The following is a 26,817-nucleotide window of genomic DNA, read 5'->3' on the forward strand; positions in this document are numbered from 1 at the left end:
TCAGCCTTTTGAGTAGCTAAGATTACAGGTATTGAGTCACTAGTGCTTGGCTTTAAAGTGGAGAGTTTAAATATAATTGTCTTTGTAAATAGTGACAAAAAAAATGAGAGACTTTAGCTAGGCAAATAATTCTACATATGAAGCTATCTACTCACAAGCTTGATTTTTTTCTTAATTGATAAAGAGTATAATTGTAAGGATAGGTGAGTGTAGCTTATTGCAAGAAATCCCATTGGGAGGCAAAGATTGGAGGATTGTAGTTCAAGACTAGCCTGGGTAATCAAAGTCAGCAAGATCTTGCAAATGCATACTTTGGAATCAATGCTAGTAATAATAGTTACATAATCATGAGTAGTTTGTCTATAAACTACAGTAGAATAAGAAAATAGCCATTAGGTTTGGGGATTAAGAGAAGGGAAGAAAATTTTAAAGTCATTAAATGAGTTCATATGATATATTGTAAAAATAAATAGCCAAACATGATGGTATATATCTGTAATCCCAGCTACAAGATAGAAGTTAGAAAGATTTCAGTCCTGGACAAAAAGCATGAGACCATAACTGAAAACTTATCTCTGCAGTATGCTTAACTTATTCTTGGACTTACTACACAAAGTTTTTACCAAAAAGAAAGTGTTTTAATTCTGTGCATTCATTATGTGGCTCAGTGATGCAGAGAAGATCTCATCTGGTCCCCCATTATAATCGTTGTGTTTACATCATGACGATTTAGCTCAGTGATCTAATTGTGGTCTGCTAATTGTTTCGCTACCCTTAGTTTTATGAAAATGTCTCCCAAAAAGCAAATGTTGTCCCAAGTACAAGGTAACAGTTAAGATAAAAAGTGACAAAGTAAATGTTTACATTTGTTGAGAGGTGGCATGTCTTTAGTAGAAGTTGTATAGCATTATAGAGAAAAGGAAAATGCACTCTGCAGTCCATTACTGATCTCTGCATCTTGAGTACTGGTGATTTTTCCTCAGTAATGTTCTCCTTAGAAACCTGTGCTTGCAAATACCCTGTGTCTAAGTAGGTGTCAATAGCAAATGTTACCTGAATTCAGACCTCAGTACTACAAAAGAAAAAGAAAAAAAAGATTACATTAAATAGGAATTCATTATAATTACTTTTGGCAATATCTGTGTTTATTAAGAATTGTATATTAGGCCAGGCACTGGTGGCTCATGCCTATAATCCTAGCTACTTAGGAAGCTGAGATCTGAGCATCACAGTTCAAAGCCAGCCCAGGCAGGGAAGTGCATGAGACTCTTGTCTATCATTAATTGCCAGAAAACCAGAAGTAGCACTGTGGCTCTTAAGTGTTAGAGCACTAACCTTGAGCAAAAAAAGCTCAGAGGCAATGCCCAGGCTATGAGTTCAAGCCCCATAACTAACATCAACATCAACTAAAAAGAATTGTATATTTGGATAATTTCATGTAAACAGGGTATGAGATTTTGAGGGGGAAAGGATATCTTTGCCTACAGGGGAGAAGAAAATTATATAGCATCGTTCTTAATTACTGACTGTTTAGTGTCCCAGAAGATTTTTGGATAGATTTTTGGTATGGGAGGCTTTAGGTTTTTGTAGGTCTGGGAATTAAAACCAAGGCCATACTCTTAGTACATCTCTAGCCAGGATTCCCAGAGTTACCAAAAAGTTTCAGACAAAATTTCCCTTGAAAATACAGATGTAGACAATTGAAACTAAAAATATACCCAATTAGTGTTGCTCAAATTGTGCTCCTATGGAACCCTTGTGTTTAGTCCTTTAGCCGGGACTAGGGTAACCTATGGAAATCATGCTAATTTCTGACTTTGGGAGAAATTAAGACATTGTACTTTTCTAAATTCTTTTGTAAAACATTTAAGAACTTTATTGTTAATTCTGTTTTACTGTAATCTAGAAAGATCTAATTTGTTAGTATCAATTGTTTTATGCCTCTCAAAGAGCATAGCATTTTCTAAGTGCTTTGCCACTTGACTGTGTTACAATTCACTCATCTTAGTAAACAGAGGTCCTCCTCAAGTTTTCTTTTGAGGCTAGGATACTAAGGACTTAGAGAAGTTGAATTCAACCCAGAGGTCAGATTTCTTCTTTAATGCCTAATACTGGATGAATGGAAAGGTTCTGCTTATACTCTACAAACCTTAAATCTTGTGTTGTAGTGTTAGGGCTTGAAATGACCTGAATTTTCTAGACAAGTCTGTTATTTGAGTCACAGCCCTGGTTTTTGCTTTGCAGCATTTTTCAGATAGGGTGTCATGCTTTTTGCTAAGCCAGCCTTGGACAATTATTCTCTTCAGAAGCTGGTATTACAATTGTACACTACCAAATATGGGTCAGTTTTGGTGATGGTGTCTTTCTGACATTTATGTCTGGACTGGCCTCAAACCATGATCCTGAAATCTCTACTTCCTAAGTAAATGAGGTTATTGACATGGATCACCATACTTGGCTACTTTTTTCCCTTCTTAAATGAAGTAATACCTACTTTATACAATTATTTGAAGATTAATTGAGATAATGCATAGAAGGTGCTTGATCATAGTTTTTGGTACATAGTAAACAAATTATAGTTTCTACTCCAAAGACTATGGAAGGTGGCTGAAGAAACCTGAGCCATTGGTTTTACTTTATCCTGGGTTAAAAAAACAAACAAACTCCTAGTGTCTTTTTATTTTCCTTATTAGTTCTTGTACATAGAAGAAAGTGAAAGGATTAGTACATCTGTTAATATAGCACTCAAGTCTTTCAACGTTAAGTAACTCATGTGTTTGTTAATAATTGTGTTTGCAAACTTGTGTCTAGGTTTGGCATTACTCAAATGTGGAAATGGTTTATAAAATATATATTCCCAGCCTTTACAGTCTAGTATTAACAAAGATTGACTCTTGAATCCGGCAGTGTTTCCAATCACCAGAATAAAAATGGATTGGTTTATCAGTTATCTTAGATTATCTTTACTGACTTGTACGCATAGAATATTTGAATTTGTCTTTGTTTTTACAAAAAATTTCATAGGCACATCATTTAACAACAGGGATACTTTCTGAGAAATATTTTATTGGGTGATTATATAATCATCATAAGACAGTAAGCTCTAATTCCTCAAATAAGTTATTTTCAGGTGATGATATGTAGGAGCAAGAATTTTAAAAAACAAAAAATAGTATATACTTTGCATAGCTTTTTCCTGGTACTTTTTATTTAAACCAGACTCAGATAAATAATGCATATACACTAAACTAATATTAATAAGATACACTTAATTTGGTTTACCCTACTTTTTAAAATATTCTTTACCAGGAGGTTCAGCAACATCAGATGACCATGAATTTGATCCATCAGCTGACATGCTGGTTCATGATTTTGATGATGAACGAACATTAGAAGAGGAAGAAATGATGGAAGGAGAAACAAACTTCAGTTCTGAAATAGAGGATCTTGCAAGGGTAAATAATACTAAGAGCTAGGGATGAAGTGGTTATAGATTTTTTGTGGAAAGAGAAAACATTCAAAATTTTGGTTATCTGGTTTTGGGGGGAAGATTGTGTAGTACATAGTGAAAAGTTCAATATGAGCATACTTGGGATGTTTATGACATTAAAAAAAGCTTAATTGTGTAAAATACAATTTATTAGTGACTTTGTCAGACATTACAGGCCTAGACTATCAAAATGGACTATAAAAGGATTCTAAGCTTCCTTATATTCTCCTGTTTTTCCCCAAGGGTTGTCATCATTTTTCTCATTTTCTCATCAAAACATAAAGTATTCTAGATTGTGCCTGTTTCTTCCTCTTAAGGAAGTACTTGAGTTTCATCTTTTGCATATTGTTTACATACTTTCTCTACCTTACTTTTTTTTCTTCTTTCACTTGGATTTTGGAATACACGCACCTGTCCTGTTTTCTGTTTTTCCTGGTCAATGTCCTTTGCAGACACTCCTCAACTAAGACTTAAATGTTTGTATTTTGTGATTGTTAGTTTTCCAACTTTATTTCTTCTATTGTATGAATTCTAGAGATGAAAAACTCTCAGAATGGAATATTAGGTCAGTTGCATCAGAATCATCCATGAACTTAAAAAAGTAGAATCTTCTGCCCTTCCCAGAGCATAGAAATCCAGAACCTTTCGGGAGGGTGATGGAGTCCAAATCTACATCTCCATTAGGCAAGTTTAAATTGCATGCACACCAAATGTAAAAATTACAAAGTTATATGATCAGATTTTATAATCTGTATTCTCAAGTTTTTCTTACTTTATGTTTCTTAAACTGTTCTGTCTCCAGTTTTATCATCTTTGGCATTTCTTCTTGGATAGTTGAGCAGATAGCTTTATATTTTAAGCATCCAAAACTGAAGTTAATTGCTGTCTATTACTACTGTTGTTTTCCCCTGTCTTCTTTCTTTCAGGTAGTACTATTTATATTATTGACTAAGATTGAAACAAGGGTATCATTTTCCTTCATTCTCAATATCTAGTTTCTTAAAAGCCTTTCATTTCTGTCTAAAAATACCTCTAATCAGACTTGCTTCATCTCTGCCTAGGCTGCCATCATTTTTATTGTAGAGTATTATGGTAGTTTCTCACCCAGTTTCACTATTCCATCTTACTATCTTGCCTTCAGTCTCTTTCCACCCACAGCCATGACGGGAAAATAAAAGTCAATTTATTTTCAACTTCTAGGTTTTCTTATTATTCCTAAAGAAAATCCAAACTCCTAAGTCTGTTTGCAAGACCATCTGCATGATATGACCTCTCATCCATGTGTCACAGTACTACACTATCACACTAGGTGCTTCTATTGGATTAGCTTGTTTCTTCCTGCTTCAAGGTTCACCAGCTTATGTGTACTTTTGGGATGTGCTACCCATGGCTGGCTTTCTGAGTTTGGTGTTACCCTTTAAAATGGCCTTTCCTGTCTCCTAATTATTTTATTTTACTTGGTTACTTCTTAATTTGTATCCTATTTACATATATTTGTAGCTGCTGTTTGATTTTACCTAATCAATTTGTACATGTTTGTTTAATTTATGAGCTGTAGCTTCCATTCATTTTATAAAGAGAAGGGACATAAATTTTTTTTGGGGGGGGGAGTGGCGAGGTCCGGTTGTGGGGTCTGAACTCTGGACCTGGGCGCTGTCCCCTCAGCTCTTCAGCTGAAGGCTAGCGCTCTACCACTTCAGCCATAGTGCCACTTCCAGCTTTTTTCTGCTTATGTGGTGCTGAGGAATCAAACCCAGGGCCTCATGCATGCGAGGCAAGCACTGTAACACTGAGCCAACTTCCCAGCCCATGAATGTTTTATTTATCAGTATATTTCAAAGTATCTAGCAAAAATAGTCATAAAAGAAAAATATTAAATGAAATAAATGGATGGATAAATCTGATATGCTCTAATAATTATGTTTGATTTGCTATGCTCCATGATGAAAAGAACTTTAACAAAGTTCCAGTTTTTAAGCATTTGTAATATGCAACATAGAAAAATGAGTGTTTATATTTTTATAGTAATAATGATTAATCTGTGTTTCAGAAACTTATTTTGGAGCTCAAAAAAGTCCCATTGCCATTTAGTCAGAACTTGTCATATTGCCCATTTGCTGATTAAAGCTAGCATAATTCACACTGCCTAAAGTGATATTTTATTATTTTAAGCAGAGAACAGAATTCGTCTTTGTGGTATGTATTAGTTATAACAAAGCATTTTAAGGGTGGATTAAATAGCACATGAAGAGGTTGGTTCCAGCTATTTGGGACAGGGGAGCAAGATTGTGGTTCGTTACCAAATTGCTCTCAAAAACTAGTCAGGCATAGTGGTACATACCTGTAATCCTAGCTAACCAGAGAAAGGAGGGTCATAGTTTTAGGCCAACATGGACAGAAGCTGGCTTTGGACAGTGACCCTAATTTCTAAGCCTCCTGATTATAGGCCTATGCCATAGTGCCTAGCTTTGTGTACCCTATCTTAAAATCAGACTGAAAGTAAAAAAGACTTGCAAGGTGGTAGAGCACTTGAGGGCCTGAGTTAAATCCCCATTGATTGACAGACAGACAGATAGCACTTTATTACTTCATCTATAACCTGTAGCTACAGGACAAAGGGTTGAATTTCTTGTAGTTTTAAACTCCTTGGAACCATACCATATTGGTCTTTGTATTTTAATAATGAATAAGATTTTGTCTTTCTGATTACTTTCTTGCTTTTGTAGATGCATTAGTTATGTTAGAAAGTGTAAAGTATTTTACTTGTCACTTTGATTTTTAACGTAGTTGTATAAATCTTGCCAATTCATTTATAGTTAACAGTAGCTGTATATTGTGTTGTTTGAATTTCAGTGAAAATTATTGATAGAAACAATTTTAAATATTGTTACAGTTGCATGCATGTGTCTTGTCAACAAAAACTTTTAATTTGTAATTTTAATGATTAAATGTGTTAGTAAAATTAGATAAACTTGTTAGAATTTACTGTGGTAATCATAGAAGTAATGTAATCATAGATCATGTACATAGTAGGTTTTTATTTGCTGTGAATTAGTACTGAAGTATAAGTTTGTTTTCCAAATGTACTCTTAAGACTCAAGATAATTTAAGAATGAGTACAGTTGGAGCACTCCATTTGAGAGAAAAAGATTAGTATCAACTATTGTTATAACACTGTATATACTTAATATACACATAAAACCATTCAGCACCAGTGCGTCTTAAGAGCTAGAAGATAAAGATTAGAAAGGTTGAGACATCTCACTAAGAAAACCCACAATCACCCTTGAATGTGTAGTTACGTAGTTTCACTTTTTTTTTTCTTTTTTGTGCTTGTTCTAGGGTATAAACTCAGGGCCTTGCACTCTTATTGGCTTTGTTACAAGGCTGGCATTCTACCACATCTCTGCTTCCAGCTTTTTCTGGTCAGTTGGAATTGGAGATAACAGACTTTTCTGCTTGGGCTTGGACCAGTATCTTCAGATCTCAACCTCCTGAGTAGCTATGATTACAGATGGGAGCCACTAGCTCCCAGCAGGTTTCACTTTTCATAAAAACTTCCCAATTCCTTTTTTTGTCTTATTTCTGCATCTCTTCGCTAAAAGAAAAAAGTGTGTAAGGATTGAGATTTTCTTGGAATATACACTCATCCTGAATTACATAAATAAAAAATAAACCTCCAACATGGGAACAATAAATAGGAAGAATTCATGCCTTCAAAGTTTATCTTCTAAGTCAGGTCCCTCTTCAAGAGGTTGATTATCTTAGGAACCATCTTTCAAGTCCAATCTGGATGTGTCCCTTAAACATTTCCTACCTAGAAAACATCCTCCTTCCTCTCTCCTAGAAAGCTTTTCTTTTCATTTAGTTCAAGGCTTAGGAGGGACTTCTGGTGGTGGTTAAAAAGCTGTTTCATGCCTAGAGACAGGCTCAGTCTGAAGTCCCCAAGGCCAGGCCAAGTCAAGTATCTTGTAGCTTCTGGGCTTTGGGGCCTCCGAGTTGTACTTAAGGATGAGTAGCAAGAAATGTTTTTTGACTGGCTTAGCTTGGTAGCTTGACGGCTTGCAGTGGTTAGTCATATGTTCTCTTTTAGCGATGAGCTTTACGCCTTCATCTAGGAAGTAGTTCAAAGGAAGTTCCAGAAATGAGGATCTGAATGGGCAGAATTCAGGATATGTAGATCCAAAAGGGCTTGGTTCAGGTTCTTTCCAGGGCCATTCCACTCCCATGGCATGCAGGGTATTATCTTGGTTTTGCATCTTCAGGAGACCTTTTGTGCATTGCATTTCTCCTCAGCCAACACAAGAAAAAGAGGCACTCAACCTCCAGAGCCACAACTTAACAGTTAAAATAGTTCAGATAGAGGTAGGTCTAGGAGGCTTCAGACACAAATTGATGAAGTGGTTGATGGCAGTCTTCACACCTTGTTGGAATCTGAGAGCTTGTAGGTCATCCTTGTGGAATCACAAAAGAATAGGAGATGAGTGAGAATGACTCCAGAAGTTGTAACTGAAGAGATTTGAAAGCAGTCGTTGGTTGAAGGACATGAAAATCTTTGGGTCTGTTTGATCCAGACACTGTGGTTCAAATCCACACGGTCTGGGACAGGTGTGCTATTCCTAGCATTTTCCTCCTCTCTTCATGAGCATTTATTGTTAAGTTCATTTTCCTACAATAGGTATATGAAGAGTTGTGTGCTCGTCCACCATATGACTTAATTCCAATAACCAACTCCTGGAGCTTGATGCCAATCCAATTTTATAATCCTGTTCTATATCAGTGTTTCTTGACTTTACCTCTTGTCTTCATTTTGTTTTCAGATATGTTTGTCTTTTAAAAAATTCATTCTTTAGCCAGCCTCCCATCAGCTCACATGGATTTGATTATCCCTGTTTTTGTACTACTGCTTAGAATACATATTCTTTTGAGGCACGTTTTCCTTATTCCCATAATTTATCAACTCAGAGCTTCTGATTTCATACTGCTTTAGGATTATATACACTTCACCTAAGATTGGTTTTCAAAGAAAGCAGTGTAAGTGAGTGAATCAGACTACCTGGGTTCATAATTCATAAACATGTAACTTTAAATTAACATTCTTAAGTTTCAGTGGATTTTACAGAGATTTTTCTAAAGCACTTGGAACAGTGTCTAGCACATAGTCACTAAAGTAGTGCTTATCATTCGTATGTTATATTATTCCTAAGAATGGTTAAAAAAAGCAAATCTGACTCACAGCTATGAAAATCCACTGCTCGCCCCATAATTTTTGCTTTCTTTCTCTTTTCTATACTGTTGGCACTTAATGTAACATTATGGTTACATTATTATACATCATTAATATGATGTTTCAATTTAATTGAAGGATACACTCCATATCTAGTGGAATAAATACTGGAGATGTTCTATGGAACAAGTGACTGATAGATCTTAGTACAGTTATTCATTCTTTATTTCTTTTTCAGAAATAAGAGTATTTATGAGATATCATGTTTCTAACATCAGAATTTGGGAGTACAAAGACATCCATCTAAAACTAGCTTAGTCAACGGGCTGGGAAGGTAGCTCAGCGGCAGAGTGCATGCCTTGCAAGTATGAGGCCCTGGGTTTGATTCCTCAGCACCACATAAACAGAAAAAGCCGGAAGTGGCGCTGTGGCTCCAGTGGTAGAGCGCTAGCCTTGAGCTGAAGAGCTGAGGGACAGCACCCAGACCCAGAGTTCAGGCCCCATGACCGGCAAAAAAAAAAGAGAGAAATAAAACTAGCTTAGTCAAAATAAAAAATTAAATGTAAGGGTCACAGATTTCATTAAAGATAGGACTGTATCCAGGCCTCAGGGTTTCAGTGGCACCAGAATACATTTCTGCTTTTTTACATGATTGGCTTCTTTTTTCAGATATGTTTTTGTCTTATGTTACTAAGTCTCCTAGATTCACTGCTTTAGACAGTCTATGTATCTGTCGTTAGTTACTATTGTTAAAATTCTAGAAACCATCTGGGTATCTTGACACATACTTGACACATAATCTGCTGCTATAGAATAAGGAGTACTGTTACAGACCAAGGAGAAATGGAAAACTCAAGCATAGATCCATTCTGGGTGACAAGTACAGGTGCTGGTCTGAGTGTTGTCAACTTGGTTATTGTAACAGAAAGAGAAGAGGATATTTCTAGACAGATAGGTATTAACGGTGCTTTGCTATCTGGGACCAAAAATGCTAGCAGAATCTGCAAACTTCTTAGTCTATGAAGATGATGATGCCATTATGTTGTTAAAAACACATAAGCAAAGAAGATATAAAACACAAGAGTTGGCAGATTGTTTCTTCAGAGGAGAGGCAACAGAAGAGGCTCAATTTTTTGGCAGAGAACAAAGAATGCCAAACACCAGGAATTGATGATTGCCAAGAAATGCTGGTTGTCCTCTCTGAGATTCTACTTTTGAGTGCAGCCAAAATTGCTGGGCATATTGGTGCATACCTGTAATCTCAGTACTCAGGATGCTAAAGCAAGAGGATCATGAGTTACAAATTTGAGGCCTACCAAGCAATAATTTTTTTCCGGTCCCTCTGGCTGTGTTTTGCTTTTTTTCACTTTTTAGAAGTAATTTTTATAGACATACTGTTTGTGCATTTTTGAACAGTGCAATAATCAAAGGATAATCAGCATTTCAATCTCTTCAACTTAAATTTTTTTTTCTGCAGTGCTATGGATTGAACCCAGTCATTTTTGTGTTAGGAATTTGGTGCTTTTCTAGTAATTTAGAAATACAGGGTTTTTTTTTAACCGGTATTTAGTTTATTGTGCTAAGGAGGAACCAGAAGTGATTCTTTTTTTTTTTTTTTTTGGTCAGTTGTGGGGCTTCAACTCTGGCTTGGGCACTGTCCCTGTGCTCCTCAGCTCAAGGCCAACACTACTGCTAGAACAACAGTGCCACTTCCGGTTTTCTAGTGCTTTATTGGAGATAAGAGTCTCACAGAATTTCCTGCCTGGGCTGGCTTTGAACCATGATCCTCAGATCTCAGCCACTTGAGGATTACAGATCTCAGCCTCTAGGATTACAGGCGTGAGCCATCAGTGCCCAATCCCAGAAATAATTTCTGCATTGTTGTTTTAGTGCCCCTTATTAACTTTCTATCCCATTTTCTCCCTCCCCAGTCTCTATTGTATATTATTCCATTCCATTTTTTAAAAACAGGATTTGTTCATTTCTGTGCATGAAACTAGCATGAGTACTATTTGTCTTTCTGTGTTCAGCTTATTTTACTTGATCTCCAGTTCCATCCATGTTGCTGTATATGATAAAATTCATGTTTTAATGGCTAAATGGTGTTCTGTCTATCTATTAATTTGAAGGACATCTGAATTGATTCCACCTTTTGTCTATTGTGACTAGTACTACAGTGTAGGCATGAGAGTGCAAATATCTTTTTAGTGTAAAATGATTTTTGCTTTAGTATAAAAAGATCTTAATCCTTTGGATATATATGTAGTAATGGATTTGCTGGGTTATATGGTAGTAGTTACCGTACCATTTTGTATAATGACTATACTGATTGTACATTCCTACCAACAGTGTATTATAAGTGTGTGTGTGTGATATTTGTTATTTTTCATCAAGCACTCTGACATTTGAACCTTGTCCTCTCTCTGCCCTTATATTTATATTTTTACATCTTTCTAAAAATTAGCATATATTGAATTACATGGGAGTTTTAGGGTGATATTCCATTTTAAATTTTCTATTTAAATTTTTAGTAGAAAAATAAATTTTAATAGAAAATTCTTAGGTTTTTTCTATTTTCACATATATATGAAAATAGAATATATAGTGTATATATATGACATGTATATATGAAATGGGAAATTAAAACCAATACACTATATATATATATATATATATATATATATATATATAGTGTATTTCCATCCCCTCTAGCATCTTCCCTCCCCTCTCCTGCTAATCACCCCCAAGAATCCCTTTTTACATGCCCCATCATTTTAGGTTTAAATTCCACATACAAGTAAAAACCACAATACTTAGCCTTTTGAGCTTGGCTTATATTACACCTGTTCCATCTAGTTTCTGTAAATGTCATGATTTCCTTCTCCTTTAGGTCAGAGTAACATACACCTTATTCTCTTAACCTATTATCGATTGTTTGTACCTAGACTGATTTCACAGCTTGGGTATTGTGAATAGTGCTGCAATAAAACAGGTTGTGTGCAGGTATCTTTCCCATATATTCATCAACATTCCTTCACATGTATGCCCAAGATACCAGCATAGGGTCTTGAGGTCAATGTAATTTCAGTTTTGTTAAGAACCTCCATATTGATTTACATAGTAATTGTACTATTTTACATTTCCACTAACTGTTTATAAGGGATCCTCACTTGCTCGCTAGCATGTATTTGTTTTCTGGCTAGGCAGTTACTCTACCCTTTGAGCCATGTCCTTGTTTAATTGCCTTTATGGCTTGGGTGAGATGGTATCAGTATCATTTTGACTTGTAGTCCCTTCGTGACTAAGGATATTGAACATTTTATTCATATATTTATTAGCTGTTTGTACTTCTAAGAATTCTCTGTTCAATTCATTAGCTCACTTATTGGATTATTTTTGGTATTATTTGAATTTTTTGTATGTTTGTTAATCATTTACCCACTGAACAGTTTTTGTTTTGTAGTTTATGTCGTGATTCTAATTGTTTCCTTTGATGTGCAAAAGCTTTTAATTTCATGTAATTCCAATTGTCTGTTCTTGCTCTTGTCTCCTCATTTCAATTTTCTACATGGAGATAGATAACCAATTTTCCCAACCCTATTTGTTGAACAGGCTGACTTTTCTCCAGTGTATATTTTTGGCTCCTTTGTCAAAAAATCACATGTGAGTCTGTGGTTTTATTTTTGGACTTTCTGTGTCATTACCCTGCTGTCTTTGTTAGTATGATTTTTTTAATACAACTTAAACTCTAGTATTTGTTGTTTTTTTTCCTTAGGATTACTTTTGCTATTCAGAGTCTTTAATGTTTCTATATGATGAGAATTGTATTGAATTTTTAGATTGCTTTTGAAAGTGTAGACATTTTTACATCACTAATTCTGTCAGTTGGTGATTGTGGGAGGTCTTTCCACGTTCTGGTATTTTTAGTATCCTTTTCCAAGGTTTGTTTAGTTTAATTTGTTTAGGTCTTTTGTGTCCTTTAGGTATTTTTCTCCTTGAGGTTATCATGAATGGAATTATTTTCCTGACCTTTTTCTCAGTGTGGTCTGCTCCTTGTTGATACATGAAATATTACTGATTCTTGTATGTTAATTTTTTATCCTATTATGTTGCCAAAAGATCTAGGAGTTTTGGGAGAATCATTAATGTTGCTTAAGTATAGGATCGTACCATCTGAAAATAGGGATGATATGTCTTCCTTTTTTGCCTTATGACTTTGGCTAGGTGTATTTGTTTTTTTGTAATAGGGTCTCACTAATTTCGCATTCTCCTGCTTCTGTCTACCAAGTAGCTAGAATTACAGGAATATACTACTGCCTGGCCTCTCGTTTCTTTTCTTTTTTTTTTGCCGGTCTGGTGGCTCAAACTCTGGGCTGAGGCACTGTCCGTGGGCTCATCTTTGCTTAAGGCTAGTGAGCCACAGTGCCACTTCCAGCTTTGCTGAGTAGATTATTAGAGTTAAGAGTCTCACCAGACTTTTCTGCCCAAGCTGTCTTCGAGCTGCAATCCTCAGATCTCAGCTTACTGAGTATTACAAGGCTTGAGCCACCAGCACCTGGCCCAGTCTCTCATTCATTTTTGGTTATAGCCATTCTGACTGGGGTGAGATGCAATCTTATTGTTGTTTTAATTTGCATATCCCTTATCTTCTGTACTGTTGACTAAAAAAATAAGAAATTTACAAAGTAACAGTGTATTTGTGTGTAGTACACACGTGTGTGTGAGTGCACCCACAAACATACTGTTTAAGAAGCTAGATAACCAGAGAAATTAGGAAAATAAAAGCCAAAGTAAAAACATTCTGTAACTTTAATTACCTTCCAGTAATAGATCATCTAGTAATATTTTGGGGGGAGAGACTGCTGTAGACAGTATGTCTGCTTTAATCAGATTGACCTGATTATTCATTTTGATTTCTATGCGCAAGCATTTGTCATTTCCTCTGACTTGAATCAAGGCTTTTCTCCATCTGTACCAGTTCTATTACTATTTCTTTTTATTCAGTTCCTCATAAAATCTACTGTTACAAGATCTTTTCAGTCTTTTTGTTCTTTTCTTAGTATTGGAAGTGTTGCTGGATTTTTGTTTGAGAAGTGAACCTTTATATAATGAGTCATACTTTTCATCTGTGTATCTAAGAAGAATTCATCTGACCATGGAAGACAGACTTTCTAGATACATTTTCCATAGTGGAATTTCTTTCTGTGCAGTTAGTGTATCATCTAATCATTTGTTTATAACTGCATGTCCTTTAATTGTGAGCTTAACTGAAGATAATGCTCAGGCTTATTACCTCGCATTAAAAAGGCTAATTTACTGATGTTTTACACTTGACTGGTTCTGAGGTAGTCACATATTATAACAATAAAATTCTCTGGAGCTGTTTAAAATGCAGATTTCCAACCTTCCTTAAGACCTTTTAGATCAGAAACTCTTAAGCTGAGGCTGAGCACTCTGTTTTAGTAAGCCTTTAGGCTGATTTTAATACTCTTGAAGGCAGATCCAACAGTAAAAAAAAAAAAAAGAAAAGAAAAAAAGCCTAAGGGCAGTTATATGACTAATACTTTCTTAAAACCAGGTGGTTTATGTTTTAGTTGGAAGACTTCAAAGTTCAAAGTAGACCACTGCCAGAAGTAATCGGTCTCAAGATATCATTCAACACACTTTCTAAAATTTGTTTATTGTGTGTGTGTGTGTGTGTGTGTGTGTGTGTGTGTGTGTGTGTGTGTGTGTGTGTTGAGGGGAATGTGTACTCCTGTAGCATGAATTTGGGGCCTGGGTGCTGCCTATGAGCTTTGTTGCTCAAAGATAGTGCTCTATCACTTGAGTCACAGCTCCACTTCTTGCTTTTGGGTGGTTAATTGGAGATAAGAAGCCTGCTGGGGCTGGCTTCAAACCACCCTCCTCACATCTCAGCCTCCTGAGTAGCTAGGATTACAGGTGTGAACCACCAGCTCCTGGTGAATATTCTTTTTTTTTTTTCCTTGCAGTTTTGGGGTTTGAACTCAGGGCCTCATGCTTACTAGGCAGATGCTCTACTACTTGAACATGCCTCCAGCTCAACACACTTTTAAAAATTACAGGTAATAGTAGCATATCAGGATAATTTTGAGGATGAACTAAATCTGAAACAAGGTCTTACGAATTTTTAAGGTCGGTGTCAATCTTAGTTGCAAACTGAGATGCTAATGTTTTCCCTGGTTTGGCTCTTATTCATAGTAGTAACTGTAGTTTCTGGAACTTACTTCTAATTTGGGCTGCAGGATGAGTTTAAGAAAAGCTCCATGAGTTTAAGGTAGTCACTGTGATAGTAGGTCTAGGCTATCAGTGCATGATGTTCCTCTGGCTTCCTTAATTTCAGATAAAGGTAGCAAATAATACTACCTGCTACTTTTAAACCTAACAAGATAGTGTAATGTTCTGATTCTATTTTCATTCTTTACAGAAATAAAATCAAAGTACCTGGCATAAATGCCTGGCACATAACAAATACTTTATGACAGCTCTTTGTTATTGTGTATGAAACTCAACCTTTTCTGTATCTTAATTCTCATTCTGCTTATTTTATCTCTTGATTTTGAAGAGATATGCTTAAATTTCAGTATCATATGCCCGATCGTTGGCTGTTATGCCAGATCTTCATGGGCCAGGTCCTTGGATACTACTGTTTGTGCTTTGAGAACCACAATATGAGTGTGAATTAAATACGTATGCTGGTCATTCTGCTTGAGTGTCATATGTTGCCTAATGTGGTTACTACTTTTCAGGCTGTAGCTTCTGTTAACCATTATGTCTTCCAGAACTGTCTCTTCAGAAATAGGTTAACAAGTTGATTTTTAACTAGAGTGTATTTTCAAAGTGAATAGAAGTATGAAATTTCATTTTCTTCCTATAAGAAATGTTCATATTATAGTGAGTCAATTGCTCCTTGCACATGGACAATAAAGATTTAATTCTTGTAATCTAAGTCATAGTGTCATCTGGTTATATTGTTGAGTTCAAAGTATATTTCACACAAAGTATATTTCGCAGTGTGTTTATCATTTGGGTTAGAGTTATTTCTGCCTACAAATAAGGTATAGAATGCTTGAAAATTATAAAAACATGTCTTATTTCATGAATAATGTATTTCTGGGTTCTAAATTTGACACTTCTCTGCCTTTAAGAATGTTTGTGTATATGTATATCTGTGTTGTGTCTAATATGTTCAGATGATTTGGCTTAAATATTCCTTTTCATAACCAGAATATTTCCTGGATACCATTACTTGATTACTTATTAGAGTACTTTCTACAGGAAACTGATTTCATTTTACTGTTTTAGGTTCTTTAACCACAGGGGATTGAGGAATATTATATTAGTATATTATAGGCTTTTTAAAGTTAGAAAGGTTAACTCTGGTTACATTATATGAAATGTGTGTGCCATGGGGTAGGAGAGTGGGGAGGGAGTGGTGCCTGTGTTGGAACCTAGGGCCTTGCATAAGTGCTATACCATTTCAGCTCCAACCCATTGGTTTTGTGGGGAAGAGGGGAGGGTTTTTTGTTTTATAAGAAATTGCTTAATCTTCCTACCTGTGTTTCCTCATCTGTGAAATCAAAATAATATAACCTATCAGTTACATATGGCAAAGATTACATGAAATCATTTTATTTAGAAATAGCCGTAGGACAGAATGTATGGCTAAGTTAATTTTAGACTAGCGTTACTTTTTATTATACTTAAAACATGGACAGAATTGATCAATTTATAGGTTTATTTAAAAATGGAATTTAATATTTCATATAGTTTTAGTTTTGCTTTTATGATTTTGAAAATTCTTCAGTGCTAAAGAATAGTCTTCATAGAATGAGTAATATGTAGATTTGTGAATTACGTAGAAATATGAAATCACTGATGGCAGAAATTCACTTATTTTGGTGTACTTAGGAAGGTGACATGCCAATTCATGAACTTCTCAGCCTTTATGGTTATGATAGTACTGTTCGACTACCTGAAGAAGATGAGGAAGAAGAGGAAGAGGAAGAAGAAGGTGAAGATGATGAAGATGCTGATAATGATGACAACAGTGGCTGTAGTGGGGAAAATAAGGTAAGAGTATACACAGTAGTTCCTCTTTTATTTGTGGACTTCGTATCGTCCAGGACCCTCAAGGGATGACTGAAACTACAGAGTGTACTAAATTCTATAATTTATAAAGTTAAATTCTATAATTTATAAATAAGGTACACTAAGATTAAGTACTAAAATATAACATATTACAGAAATAAGTAACTGGAAATCTTCTGTAAATACTCCTGAGAGGTAACCATTAAGTCTGTGTCATTTTGGCTGTCAGTGCTTTTTTGAATATTATAGAGCAACTTTTAAATAAAGTTAACTGGCAGTCCTATATTTTTACTTTATCTACTTTTTTTTTTTTTTGAGGGTCATGGGGCTTGAACTCTGGGCCTGGGCACTGTCCCTCAGCCCTTCAGCTCAGGGCTAGAGCTCTGCCACTTGAGCCACAGTGCCACTTCCTTTATCTACTTTTATTACTTATTCTGAAGTAATTTTAGATGTAAGGGGATCAATTTACTGTATACAAAGTTGCTGTTGGAGTGTGTGTGTGTGTGTCAGTTATGGAGCTTGAACTCTGGTCCCAGAGTGTTCTACCACCTGAGCAACAGTGCCATTTTTGGTTTTCTGGTGGTTAATTGGAGATAAGAGTCTCATGGGCTTCCCTTGCTGTGGCTGGCTTTGAACCTCAATCCTCAGATCTCAGCTTTCTGAGTAGCTAGGATTACAGGCAGGAGCCACTGGCACCTGTTGCAGTATTTTTAATCCAAACTACTCAACAATACTGGTACTGTTAACTAAACTGTGGATTTTACCACTAAGATCCTTTTTCCTATTCCACATGCCAGCCCAAGCCACCATATTGCACTTAAGTCTTCTGGTTATATTTAGAACAAAATTATCTGTAGCCTTTCTTTTGAAATAGTGTTCTTTACATTTTAAATTAATAATTATTATTACTATTAATAATTCCATAGGAAGAAAATACAAAGGATTCATCAGGTCAGGAGGATGAAACTCAGTCTTCCAATGATGATCCATCACAATCTGTTGCTTCTCAGGATGCTCAGGAAATAATCCGCCCACGCCGATGTAAATATTTTGATACAAGTAAGTATTATCATTGCTTTAGTTAGAATATAATTTTCACTTTTTTGAATAGTACCTACAATTCTCATGTGTTTTTCACTGCTCTGTTAGACTTTGTTTATTCTGAAATCTCTTGCACAAACAAGTAGACTTTGTTACTGGTTATTAGTTTAACAATAATTCAGGCCCCGTTTTCAGTGAATATTTTACAATAATTATGATTTTTATGTACTACCTGACTTTTTGGTGGTGGTTTTTTTGGTTTGTTTTTTTGGTTGGTCGTGGGCTTGAACTCTAGGCCTGGGTGCTGTTCCTGAGCTCTTCAGCTCAAGCCTAGTGCTCTACCACTTGAGCCACAGTGCCACTTTCACCCTTTTCTGTTTATGTGGTGCTGAGGAATCAAACCCAGAGCCTCATGAATGGGAGGCAAGCACTCTACTGCTGAGCTACCTTCCCAGCCCTTGGTGTGGTATTTTTTCTCTTTTTTGGTAGTCCTTCAGCTTCATTTTCTATATATTCCTCTTACCCTTTTTAAGAAAAGATTATTTTTCATGCATGACTTAATAAAAGGATACAGTGTGAGAAACATGTCATAAAACAATTTCTTGGGTATGAAAACTTCATAAAATGTACTTACACAAAGGTGACTACAACATCATCACTACATGGTATAAATCTCAGGAGGACACTACCATATTGCAGTCTCATTGTTCAGTTGTCAGATAGCCCATGATGATATATGTTCATGAGGATTGCTTTCTCTAATCATGGGACACTGTGTTCTAAAAGTGGTTCACTTTAGGTAAGAATACAGGTTTGTATGTTTGACCTGCTGTTCTGTAATGTTTCATTCTAAGCCCAAATTGATATTCTAAAACAGATCCTTGATAAGAGCAATTCAATTACCAGTATTATCAATTTAAATTCTTAAGCTATAATTCTGTATCTTAAAAAGGAGAAAGCTAATTGAAAGAAAATAAATTCTCATTATAAGGTAATGACTGATTGAACATGGACACTCTGTTTGATTTATTTGTTATATATTTAGTGTAAATTTTTCATATAATAATAATAAAGTTTAAAAGATCTATTCCAAGTGAAGGTATATTAATACAGGAAAAATAATTGTGTTAATTTTCTTTGCATACTAAAACATAGATGCTAAGTAATTAACAGCTTTGCCTTTGGGAAGAATATTGATTTTGTACTTGCAAGCTGATATTTCAGTTGTGCTAGATGCATGGAAGCTATACGTACATTTCCTCTTTTAGCTTTTCCATAGTCCTTACATCATTTCCACATATGTTGTCCTATTGAACTTTATATGATGATTTGGATTTTAAACAATGTTGACACCCTAATAGTTTCATATTTGCCAATCCTTTATGCAAATATCTTATTTCAAAATGAAAAAAAAAATGGAGATTGGGGAAAATAGTGTCCTTTACAGTAGAATATACCCCTTCTTATGTGCCCCTTAAAGATTTCCTATAAAATTCCTAGTGTTACAAGGAACACTGTTAGGAAAATTGCATTATCCAAATTCTGATTTTATAAGTGAAAACATTGAGATCATATGACTTTATCACCAGGGTGTTCATAGTAAAATGAAGAATAAAAACAGACTATCTTGGTCTGGGAAGGTGGCTTAATGGTAGATTGCTGCCTAGCCTGCAGGAAGCCCTGGGTTTAATTCCTCAGTACCAGAAAAACAGAAAAAGCTGGAATTGACGCTGTGGCTCAAGGGGTAGAGTGCTAGCCTTGAGCAAAAGAAGTTCAGGGACAGTGCCTAGGCCTGGAGTTCAAGCCCTAGGACCAGCAACAACAACAACAAAAACAGATTATCTTGATTCTAAATCCAGTTTTTTTAGGAAATAATTTACTGAGAATAAAATTGCCTTAGGAAAGATTTATGACTTTTTGTTGGTGTTTTTTATTTTGTTTTCTTTTCCTGTTGCAGAGAAAGTATAGTGATTATTTAATTAAAAATCTTTCCTTAACTCAGTAGACGTTTTGCAAGTCTAAATATAGAGATATTGATGTAGACTGAATAAGCTTTTATTTTATAGTATCATTATCTTATTCTAGATAGTGAAATAGAAGAAGAATCCGAAGAAGATGAAGATTATATTCCATCAGAAGACTGGAAAAAGGTAGTTAAAGTTATGTTTTAAAAGCCAGTTGTAGTTATTCTTTTAATACTTCCATATATTTATCATGTTTTTTTGTGACATTGAAGCATTTCATAAATATCCAGGTTCCTCTTTAATATATCCAAGTAAGAGATAGTCTTACATTTTTTTAACAAAAGGAATGTAAAGAATTGGATTTTGTTGAGCTAGTCAATATTCAAACCAATGTATAGTTGGAAAACTATTATATTTTTTCAAGTTTTCTAGACTACAGTACATTGTAAAAAGTCTCAGAATGATTGGCTTTACTGTTATTTATTTCTGATAAGTCTGTTGTATACAAATTTGAGTATTGATACAAGTTTGGTTTCTCTGTAACTACACAAGTTGTCTGTTTCTAAGATGAGTCTAAAACAGTTTTTATTAGTATATACACAATCATTGCTTTGAAAACACAGCTTAAAAAACCAAGTTGGGTAAATATATTAAAGATGGTCTCTAGGCAAGTTTCACTTAATCTGATGTGAACATTCAGATTTAGTTATATTTCCTATAAAAAGATGTTACTATGTTTACAGGGGAATTTTTTTTCAGTTTTGTATTGAAGTATGAAAGTACTTACCCATTTGGTTTGGAGTTTCACCTAACCAGTTTATTTCCCTTACCTTAAAGCTATTTCTTGTGTGTGTCAGGTCACTTAGGGAGTGTTAACAGGTTGAGTCCTGTCCTAGAGTTTCTGATTTAGTAGGTATGGGTTGAGCATTTGGATTTCTAACAATTTCTCAGTTAATGCAACAAATTTTAAATGCAGATACTCTGAAAACATCTGAATCTGGCTCTTTCACAGTGTTATATGATCATGCAATAACCTAAATGATCAGAATTCACTTACTTATTTTTACTGTATCTTGAAGTATTGTCATCTACATTGCATTTTACCTATTATAATACTAATAATTTTCCTCCCATCATATGCAAGTGTTTACTTATTATTAACTCACAGTAGTCCTCTGAGGTAGTTAATTGGTTTTATGACAGAGAGATCAGGTTACCTAGGAAATTATTTAAGCCAGAGAATCATGTTCCTAGATCTTTCTAATGTTCTATATTATTTTTTAAATAGGAGATTATGGTGGGTTCCATGTTTCAAGCAGAGATTCCAGTTGGCATTTGTAGATACAAAGAAAATGAAAAAGGTGAGCTACTTAGCTGGACTTACACTGTTGAAATAATAAACTATTATTATATGTAAATGTAATAAGACTATGGTAATCTACTAAATAATCCCATTGGTTTATAAAAAGAGGCCTGCATTATTTTCTGTAAGGACCACTTACTATTTTCTGTTTGTCCTTATACGTTTAGTAGAAAAAGTGAATACCTTTTTTGTGTGTGTGACTTAAAATACCCCAGGCATATGTTTCCTTTTAACTTTTTTTCATATGGCAAATCTTGGTACTATACTGTTTTTTAACCTTTATAACTAAAAGCAGGTTATTTTGTGTTAATGTTAAAACAGGTTTAAAAACAAACTAAAAGTTATGTATAGTGACAAAAGCTTATAATCCCAAGTTATGGGAGGCAAAGGCAGAATTGTAGGTCTGAGACCTTTCTGGCCAACATAGATTCAACTGATACAAAGCTCCTTTGTATCTGAGTCAAGATGCAAAGGATTGAAGTTTAAGGTTAGTCCATGCAAAAAGTTAACAAGACCCAAACTTTAGCAAAAATGCTGGATGTGGTGGTCCACTTGTCTTTCCAGTTATGTAAGAGATGTGAATAGAAGAACCATGGTCCATGCTGCCCCCATCCCCCCAAAAAAAAGTGTGTGTGTGTATATATATATATATTTGAGACCCTAAGTGCCTGCCTAGCAAGCATGAATTTCAGTATTCCCCCCCCCACAACTTCCCCACCAAAAAAAAAAGAAAAACATGTATTTAAAATAACATGGGGATACTATTTACTTCCTACATGATTTCTAAGTCATTTTATCTATCAAGTCCTAAAGTCAATCCTGAGGATTTTTTTTTTTTTTTTTTTTTGTCGGTTGTGGGGCTTGAACTCTGAGCCTGGGTGCTGGCCTTCAGCTCTTCAGCTCAAGGCTAGCACTCTACCACTTGAGCCACAGTGCCAGTCCAGTTTTCTGAGTGGTTTATTGGAGATAAGGGTCTTACCGGCTTTTCTTGCTCAGGCTGGCTTTGAACTGTGATCCTCAGCTCTCATCATCCTGAGTAGCTAGGATTACAGGTGTGAGCCACCAGCGCTCAGCTCCTGCGGATTTTTTTTAAGAGGCTTTCACATTAGTCATTTTATATGGGTTTGAGAAAGAATGTTACATATATTTTTAATGAGTTTATGGACAACATGACACATCACTCAAAGCTAACCATCTTTCTTTTCTTCCCATTTCAACTTTACATATAAAGTCCCCTTTGTAGTTGAGAAATCTTTCATTCTTTATTTTTTTTTCCTATTCGATTCATATTCTTGATATGTATGTACTCTCAGCAGTAGATCAAAAACAGTTTAGGAACACCACAGGCCAGTAAATTTGCATGACAAAAATGTTTTAACATGGAGGTGTTTAAAATATCGAAGTACTGTAACAGACAAAGTGTAAACTGGGAATATAATTTGGACTGTTTTAGAATCAGAAAAGGCAATACAGATTATTTATAGAAATGCTAATTATTCTCACTTCATGGTCATTATCATCGTTATTTTGATTTTATAAAATGAAGTATTATTCTTAAGGTTAATGATATAATCAGTTCTATTCTACTCGCTTAGCCATAGTTCCAGGAGTCTGGCTTGTCATTTGGCACTATCCTGGTGATGACTGTCTTCTCTGCTTAAATAAACCCTTGTGTATACCTTGTGGTTAAAGTTTGCAGAATTGTCCAGAAATATCTTTTAGGTAGTTTGTATTTGTTCCATAGCCTATGAAGATACTTGTTCCATACCTGGAGGACTATGGGACTCTTCATCTACATCATTTTGAGACAGTCAGGCCCACCCCAAGAATATACATAATCTCAGTCTATTTCCTTTGGAAAAAACGGGCTGTACAGAAAATAAAAATCAGTAACACTATTTTCACATTCACTTTATCATTGAAGTTTATTGCGTTTAGAATTTAGCTTTACTAGAATTATATCAGCAGTTTAGAAAAGGAATAACTTGTTAAGGAAATTTGGATATTGTTCTTTCAACTGCATTTTAAAGGAGAGTATGCATTTTGGGAAATAGAAGAAGGTGAAGGTAGTTCTAAAGTATATGTGTATAGACGGAGGAGCAAAGTAAACTCATGTGAAAATATATTGCCTGGTACTGAGACTAACTAGTACATTTGATTAGCTGTTGTAACAAGGAAAGTTACAGAGTTACCTTTGCTCTGTGTTTTTTTGTGTGTCAGTTTCTTTTCTATTGTCATATACAGCAGGAGCATTAAAAACTTCCTCACTAGTTACTACTCTATCTCTACTTCTACAAACAAACTTTTCAAAGGAGTTTTTTTTATTATTTCACCTTCGCACAGAGGACAGGTCATAATATTTACTTCCTTGTTAGTAAATCCAGGGTAGCTTTTTCACTATTTATCCTGGTCATTCTTAGTCTTTGAAATTACCCTGTGGACACTTTAACTTGGTTCCTGTAATGCCACTCTTGCTCTTAATTCTATCTTACACGACTTCCTCTTCTGTTTTCAATTTTCTGTTACTCAGGTTCTTATATTCTTTTTCTCTCTTTAAATCTTGGTGAGATTTAGGTTTTAGTCTTATCATAGAAATAATAGAGAAACTTTAATTTTTTTTTAACTGTGACTTCTGTATATGGAAAGGATTTACTTTCTAATGCATTTCCAAAATATAAAGGGGCTGGGATATAGCTCAGTGGCAAAGTGCTTGCCTAGCAAGTGCAACGTTCTGGGTTCGATCCCCAGTACCAAAAAAGAAAAGACAAAAAAAATACAGTTAAAAAAGACCCAAACAAAAAAAAAAACAACCCTGGAAGTGGTGCTATGGCTCAAGCAGTAGAGCGCTCGCCTTGAGCTGAAGGACAGCGCCCAGGCCAAGAGTTCAAGCCCCATGACCGACAAAAATAATAATCATAATTCCAAAATATAAAGAATATAGTAAAACCTTTTACAGTGGGGCACATCCATAATTATAGCAATTGAGAAACTGAGGCAGGAGGATCTTAAGTTTGAAGCCAGTATATAACAAAAAACAAAAGGAAAAAAAGAATTAAAAAGCAGTATAAAAATTGGCCTTCATTCCACCACTAAGAAATGATTAATATTGTTAATGTCTAATGCACATTATTCTAGAAAAACCTTTTAAAAACGAACATAGGGATGGGAAGATGGCTCAGTGATACAGTGCTTGCCTTGCATGTATATGAGGCCCTGGGTTCAATTCCTCAGCACCACATAAGCAGAAAAAGCTGGTAGCGCTGTGGCTCAAGTGGTAGAGCACTAGCCTTGAACTGAAGAGCTGAGGGACAGCGCCCAGGCCCAGAGTTCAAGCCCCACGACCGACAAAAAAAAAAAAAACCATAATATTCAAAATACTTTGTTTTACTAATTTAGTGTATGAAAATGAAGATCAACTCTTGTGGGACCCTGAATATTTACCAGAAGATAAAGTAATTGTATTTCTTAAGGATGCATCTCGAAGAACAGGTGATGAGAAAGGTGTAGAAGCTATTCCTGAAGGATCTCATATAAAAGACAATGAGCAGGTAGGTCTGAATAAGAAACATTTGAGGCTTTCTGCATGTAAATTACTCCCCCACACACATTTTATAAATGTGAATATGAAAATGTTACCACTTTAACTGTTAACCACCAAAATTGCTATACTGTTAGTAGAGAATCCAAGTTTGTCAACCCTTGTTACTATGCCTATTTCCTTAGCATGATTTCGGCTCAAATAAATAAGAGCCTTGATAATTTAGTTTTGTTGTATATACTTTTGTATGGCTTTTAAAAATTCTTTTGATTATCCCTGAGGATCTGTGGATATCATCAACTTAGAATATTTGGATAATGTCATGTTAACACTAGTACTAGAAGCTAACAGCAGGTTTAAAAAATTTTTCATAATTAAGTACAAATTACTTTATTAGTACGATGCATCTTGATCAATGTCACCACTTTTATCCTCTTCCATCCTTCCCAATTCTTCCCCTTAGTTTTCTTATATTCACAAGACATGTGCTTTGAATATTATGACTACATTCTCCCCTACCTTCCTCTCCATTGACCCTCCCTCCCCCACCCCCCTACCACCTTTTAAGTGCCATTTTCCTGGTATTCTAAATTCTTCGGATTCTATTGTCCCCCCCCCCATTAAATTATCCATTTTACTTTGCACCTTCTTCAGGGTAGTTAATTATGAGGCTTAAAAATAATGTTTGTTTGTAATTGGTGTGGTATACATGTTACTTATCCTCGAAAGCATAAAAAGCAAACACTAGATTTAAGAACCTTTATTCTTTAAAAAAAAGCTACCACTTGTACTGAACTGTTTTTAGTCTGGTCATATACATTGAAGCCTTTTTTCCCCTTAGGCCTTATATGAATTGGTTAAATGCAATTTTGATACAGAAGAAGCATTAAGAAGATTAAGATTTAATGTAAAAGCAGCTAGAGGTAAGCATAAATGTTAAACTTTTATGTTTGTATGATTTAGCAGAATTTTAATAAATTCATGAGTATCTAAATATATCCTCAGCTAAATAATATTGATCCTTCTGAATTTAGTAAATATTTTCAAAATGCGGGTGTTACACAAGGCATAATGGGGAATAGGAATAATTCTGCTTTTCTTTCATTATGGGAAAAATAAGGCCATTTAAGTGAAAATATTAATATACATATTTCCTTATAATCTCATAGCATGTTGAGGGTTTTCGTATTTGATCTTGGTAATAGCCCTATGCGGTAAGTACTATGGCAGATATTGCTTTCATTTGCTTTTTTATTCTAAATCTTTTTTACTCTAAAAATCTCACTTCATGAAAAGAGCACTGTTTATATATATAAATATTTTTAATATGTACATAAACATGTATATTTAAGAAACTATTGAGAGATTCTCAACAAAAAAATTGAGCATCTTCTAAGTTCTGAGAGCTTAACCTATACTCCTATCTCCTGTGGTAACTGGGAACCTAGAGAGGAAAGGTAAAAAGTAGTTATGTCCACTTCTTCCTTCTTGAGAGTTAAAGAGCCCTATTAAAAATAACGTTTTGTTGCAAGGAACTGGTAGTTCACACCATAATCCTAGCTACTCAGGAGGCTGAGATCTGAGGATTATGGTTAAAAGCCAGTTGGGGACGTCAAGTCTGTGAAACCCTCATCTCCAATTAGCCACCAAAAAAAAAAAAAGGAAGTAGAGCTCTGGCTTGAAGTGTTAGAGCACTAGCCTTAAGTGAAAGAGCTCCAGGACAGCACCCAGGCCCTGAGTTCAAGCCCCATGACTGGAAAAAACAAAAACAAACAAAAAACCTTTGTAGTTAGTCTCAATGTAGTAAAGAACTTACAAAGAAAGCTTCTAGAACAAAGTATCTTAGTTTGAAGGCAAAAATTAATTCGCTTTATTGCATTTTAGAAATTCATTTGCATAACACAAGAACATAAAGTTAAACATTCATTTATAATAGTATAGATCATAAGTTTCTATTAGTTTTTATCTCTCAAACTTGATTTAAATCTTTTATTAAGATCTAATCTTTTTTATGCAAGTGGTTACAAATTAACTCAACTATAGCAGACTCTAGGGAAAACTCAAATAGTATAATTGTTTAGAAAG

At 35.0% G+C, this 26,817-nt stretch overlaps 1 protein-coding gene across 12 annotated transcripts in view; it reads left to right on the top strand.

The window, feature by feature from the left end:
* Window positions 1-26,817, top strand: part of Mier1 (mesoderm induction early response 1, transcriptional regulator) — an 80,967-nt gene that overhangs the window by 16,636 nt on the left and 37,514 nt on the right. For 11 of the 12 annotated variants that reach the window (XM_013020581.1, XM_013020580.1, XM_013020576.1 and 8 more), the window contains 7 exons: window positions 3,310-3,455; window positions 16,647-16,808; window positions 17,753-17,885; window positions 19,953-20,017; window positions 21,120-21,192; window positions 24,591-24,742; window positions 25,574-25,655. In XM_013020581.1, coding sequence (XP_012876035.1) covers window positions 3,310-3,455; window positions 16,647-16,808; window positions 17,753-17,885; window positions 19,953-20,017; window positions 21,120-21,192; window positions 24,591-24,742; window positions 25,574-25,655 — 813 coding nt within the window. Of the gene's footprint in view, window positions 1-3,309; window positions 3,456-14,760; window positions 14,801-16,646; window positions 16,809-17,752; window positions 17,886-19,952; window positions 20,018-21,119; window positions 21,193-24,590; window positions 24,743-25,573; window positions 25,656-26,817 lie in introns of those variants that run through there. The other variant, XM_013020582.1, reaches the window with a different exon arrangement.

The sequence above is a fragment of the Dipodomys ordii genome, unplaced genomic scaffold, assembly GCF_000151885.1.
Source record: "Dipodomys ordii isolate 6190 unplaced genomic scaffold, Dord_2.0 Scaffold51, whole genome shotgun sequence".
NCBI classification, from domain to species: Eukaryota; Metazoa; Chordata; class Mammalia; order Rodentia; family Heteromyidae; genus Dipodomys; species Dipodomys ordii.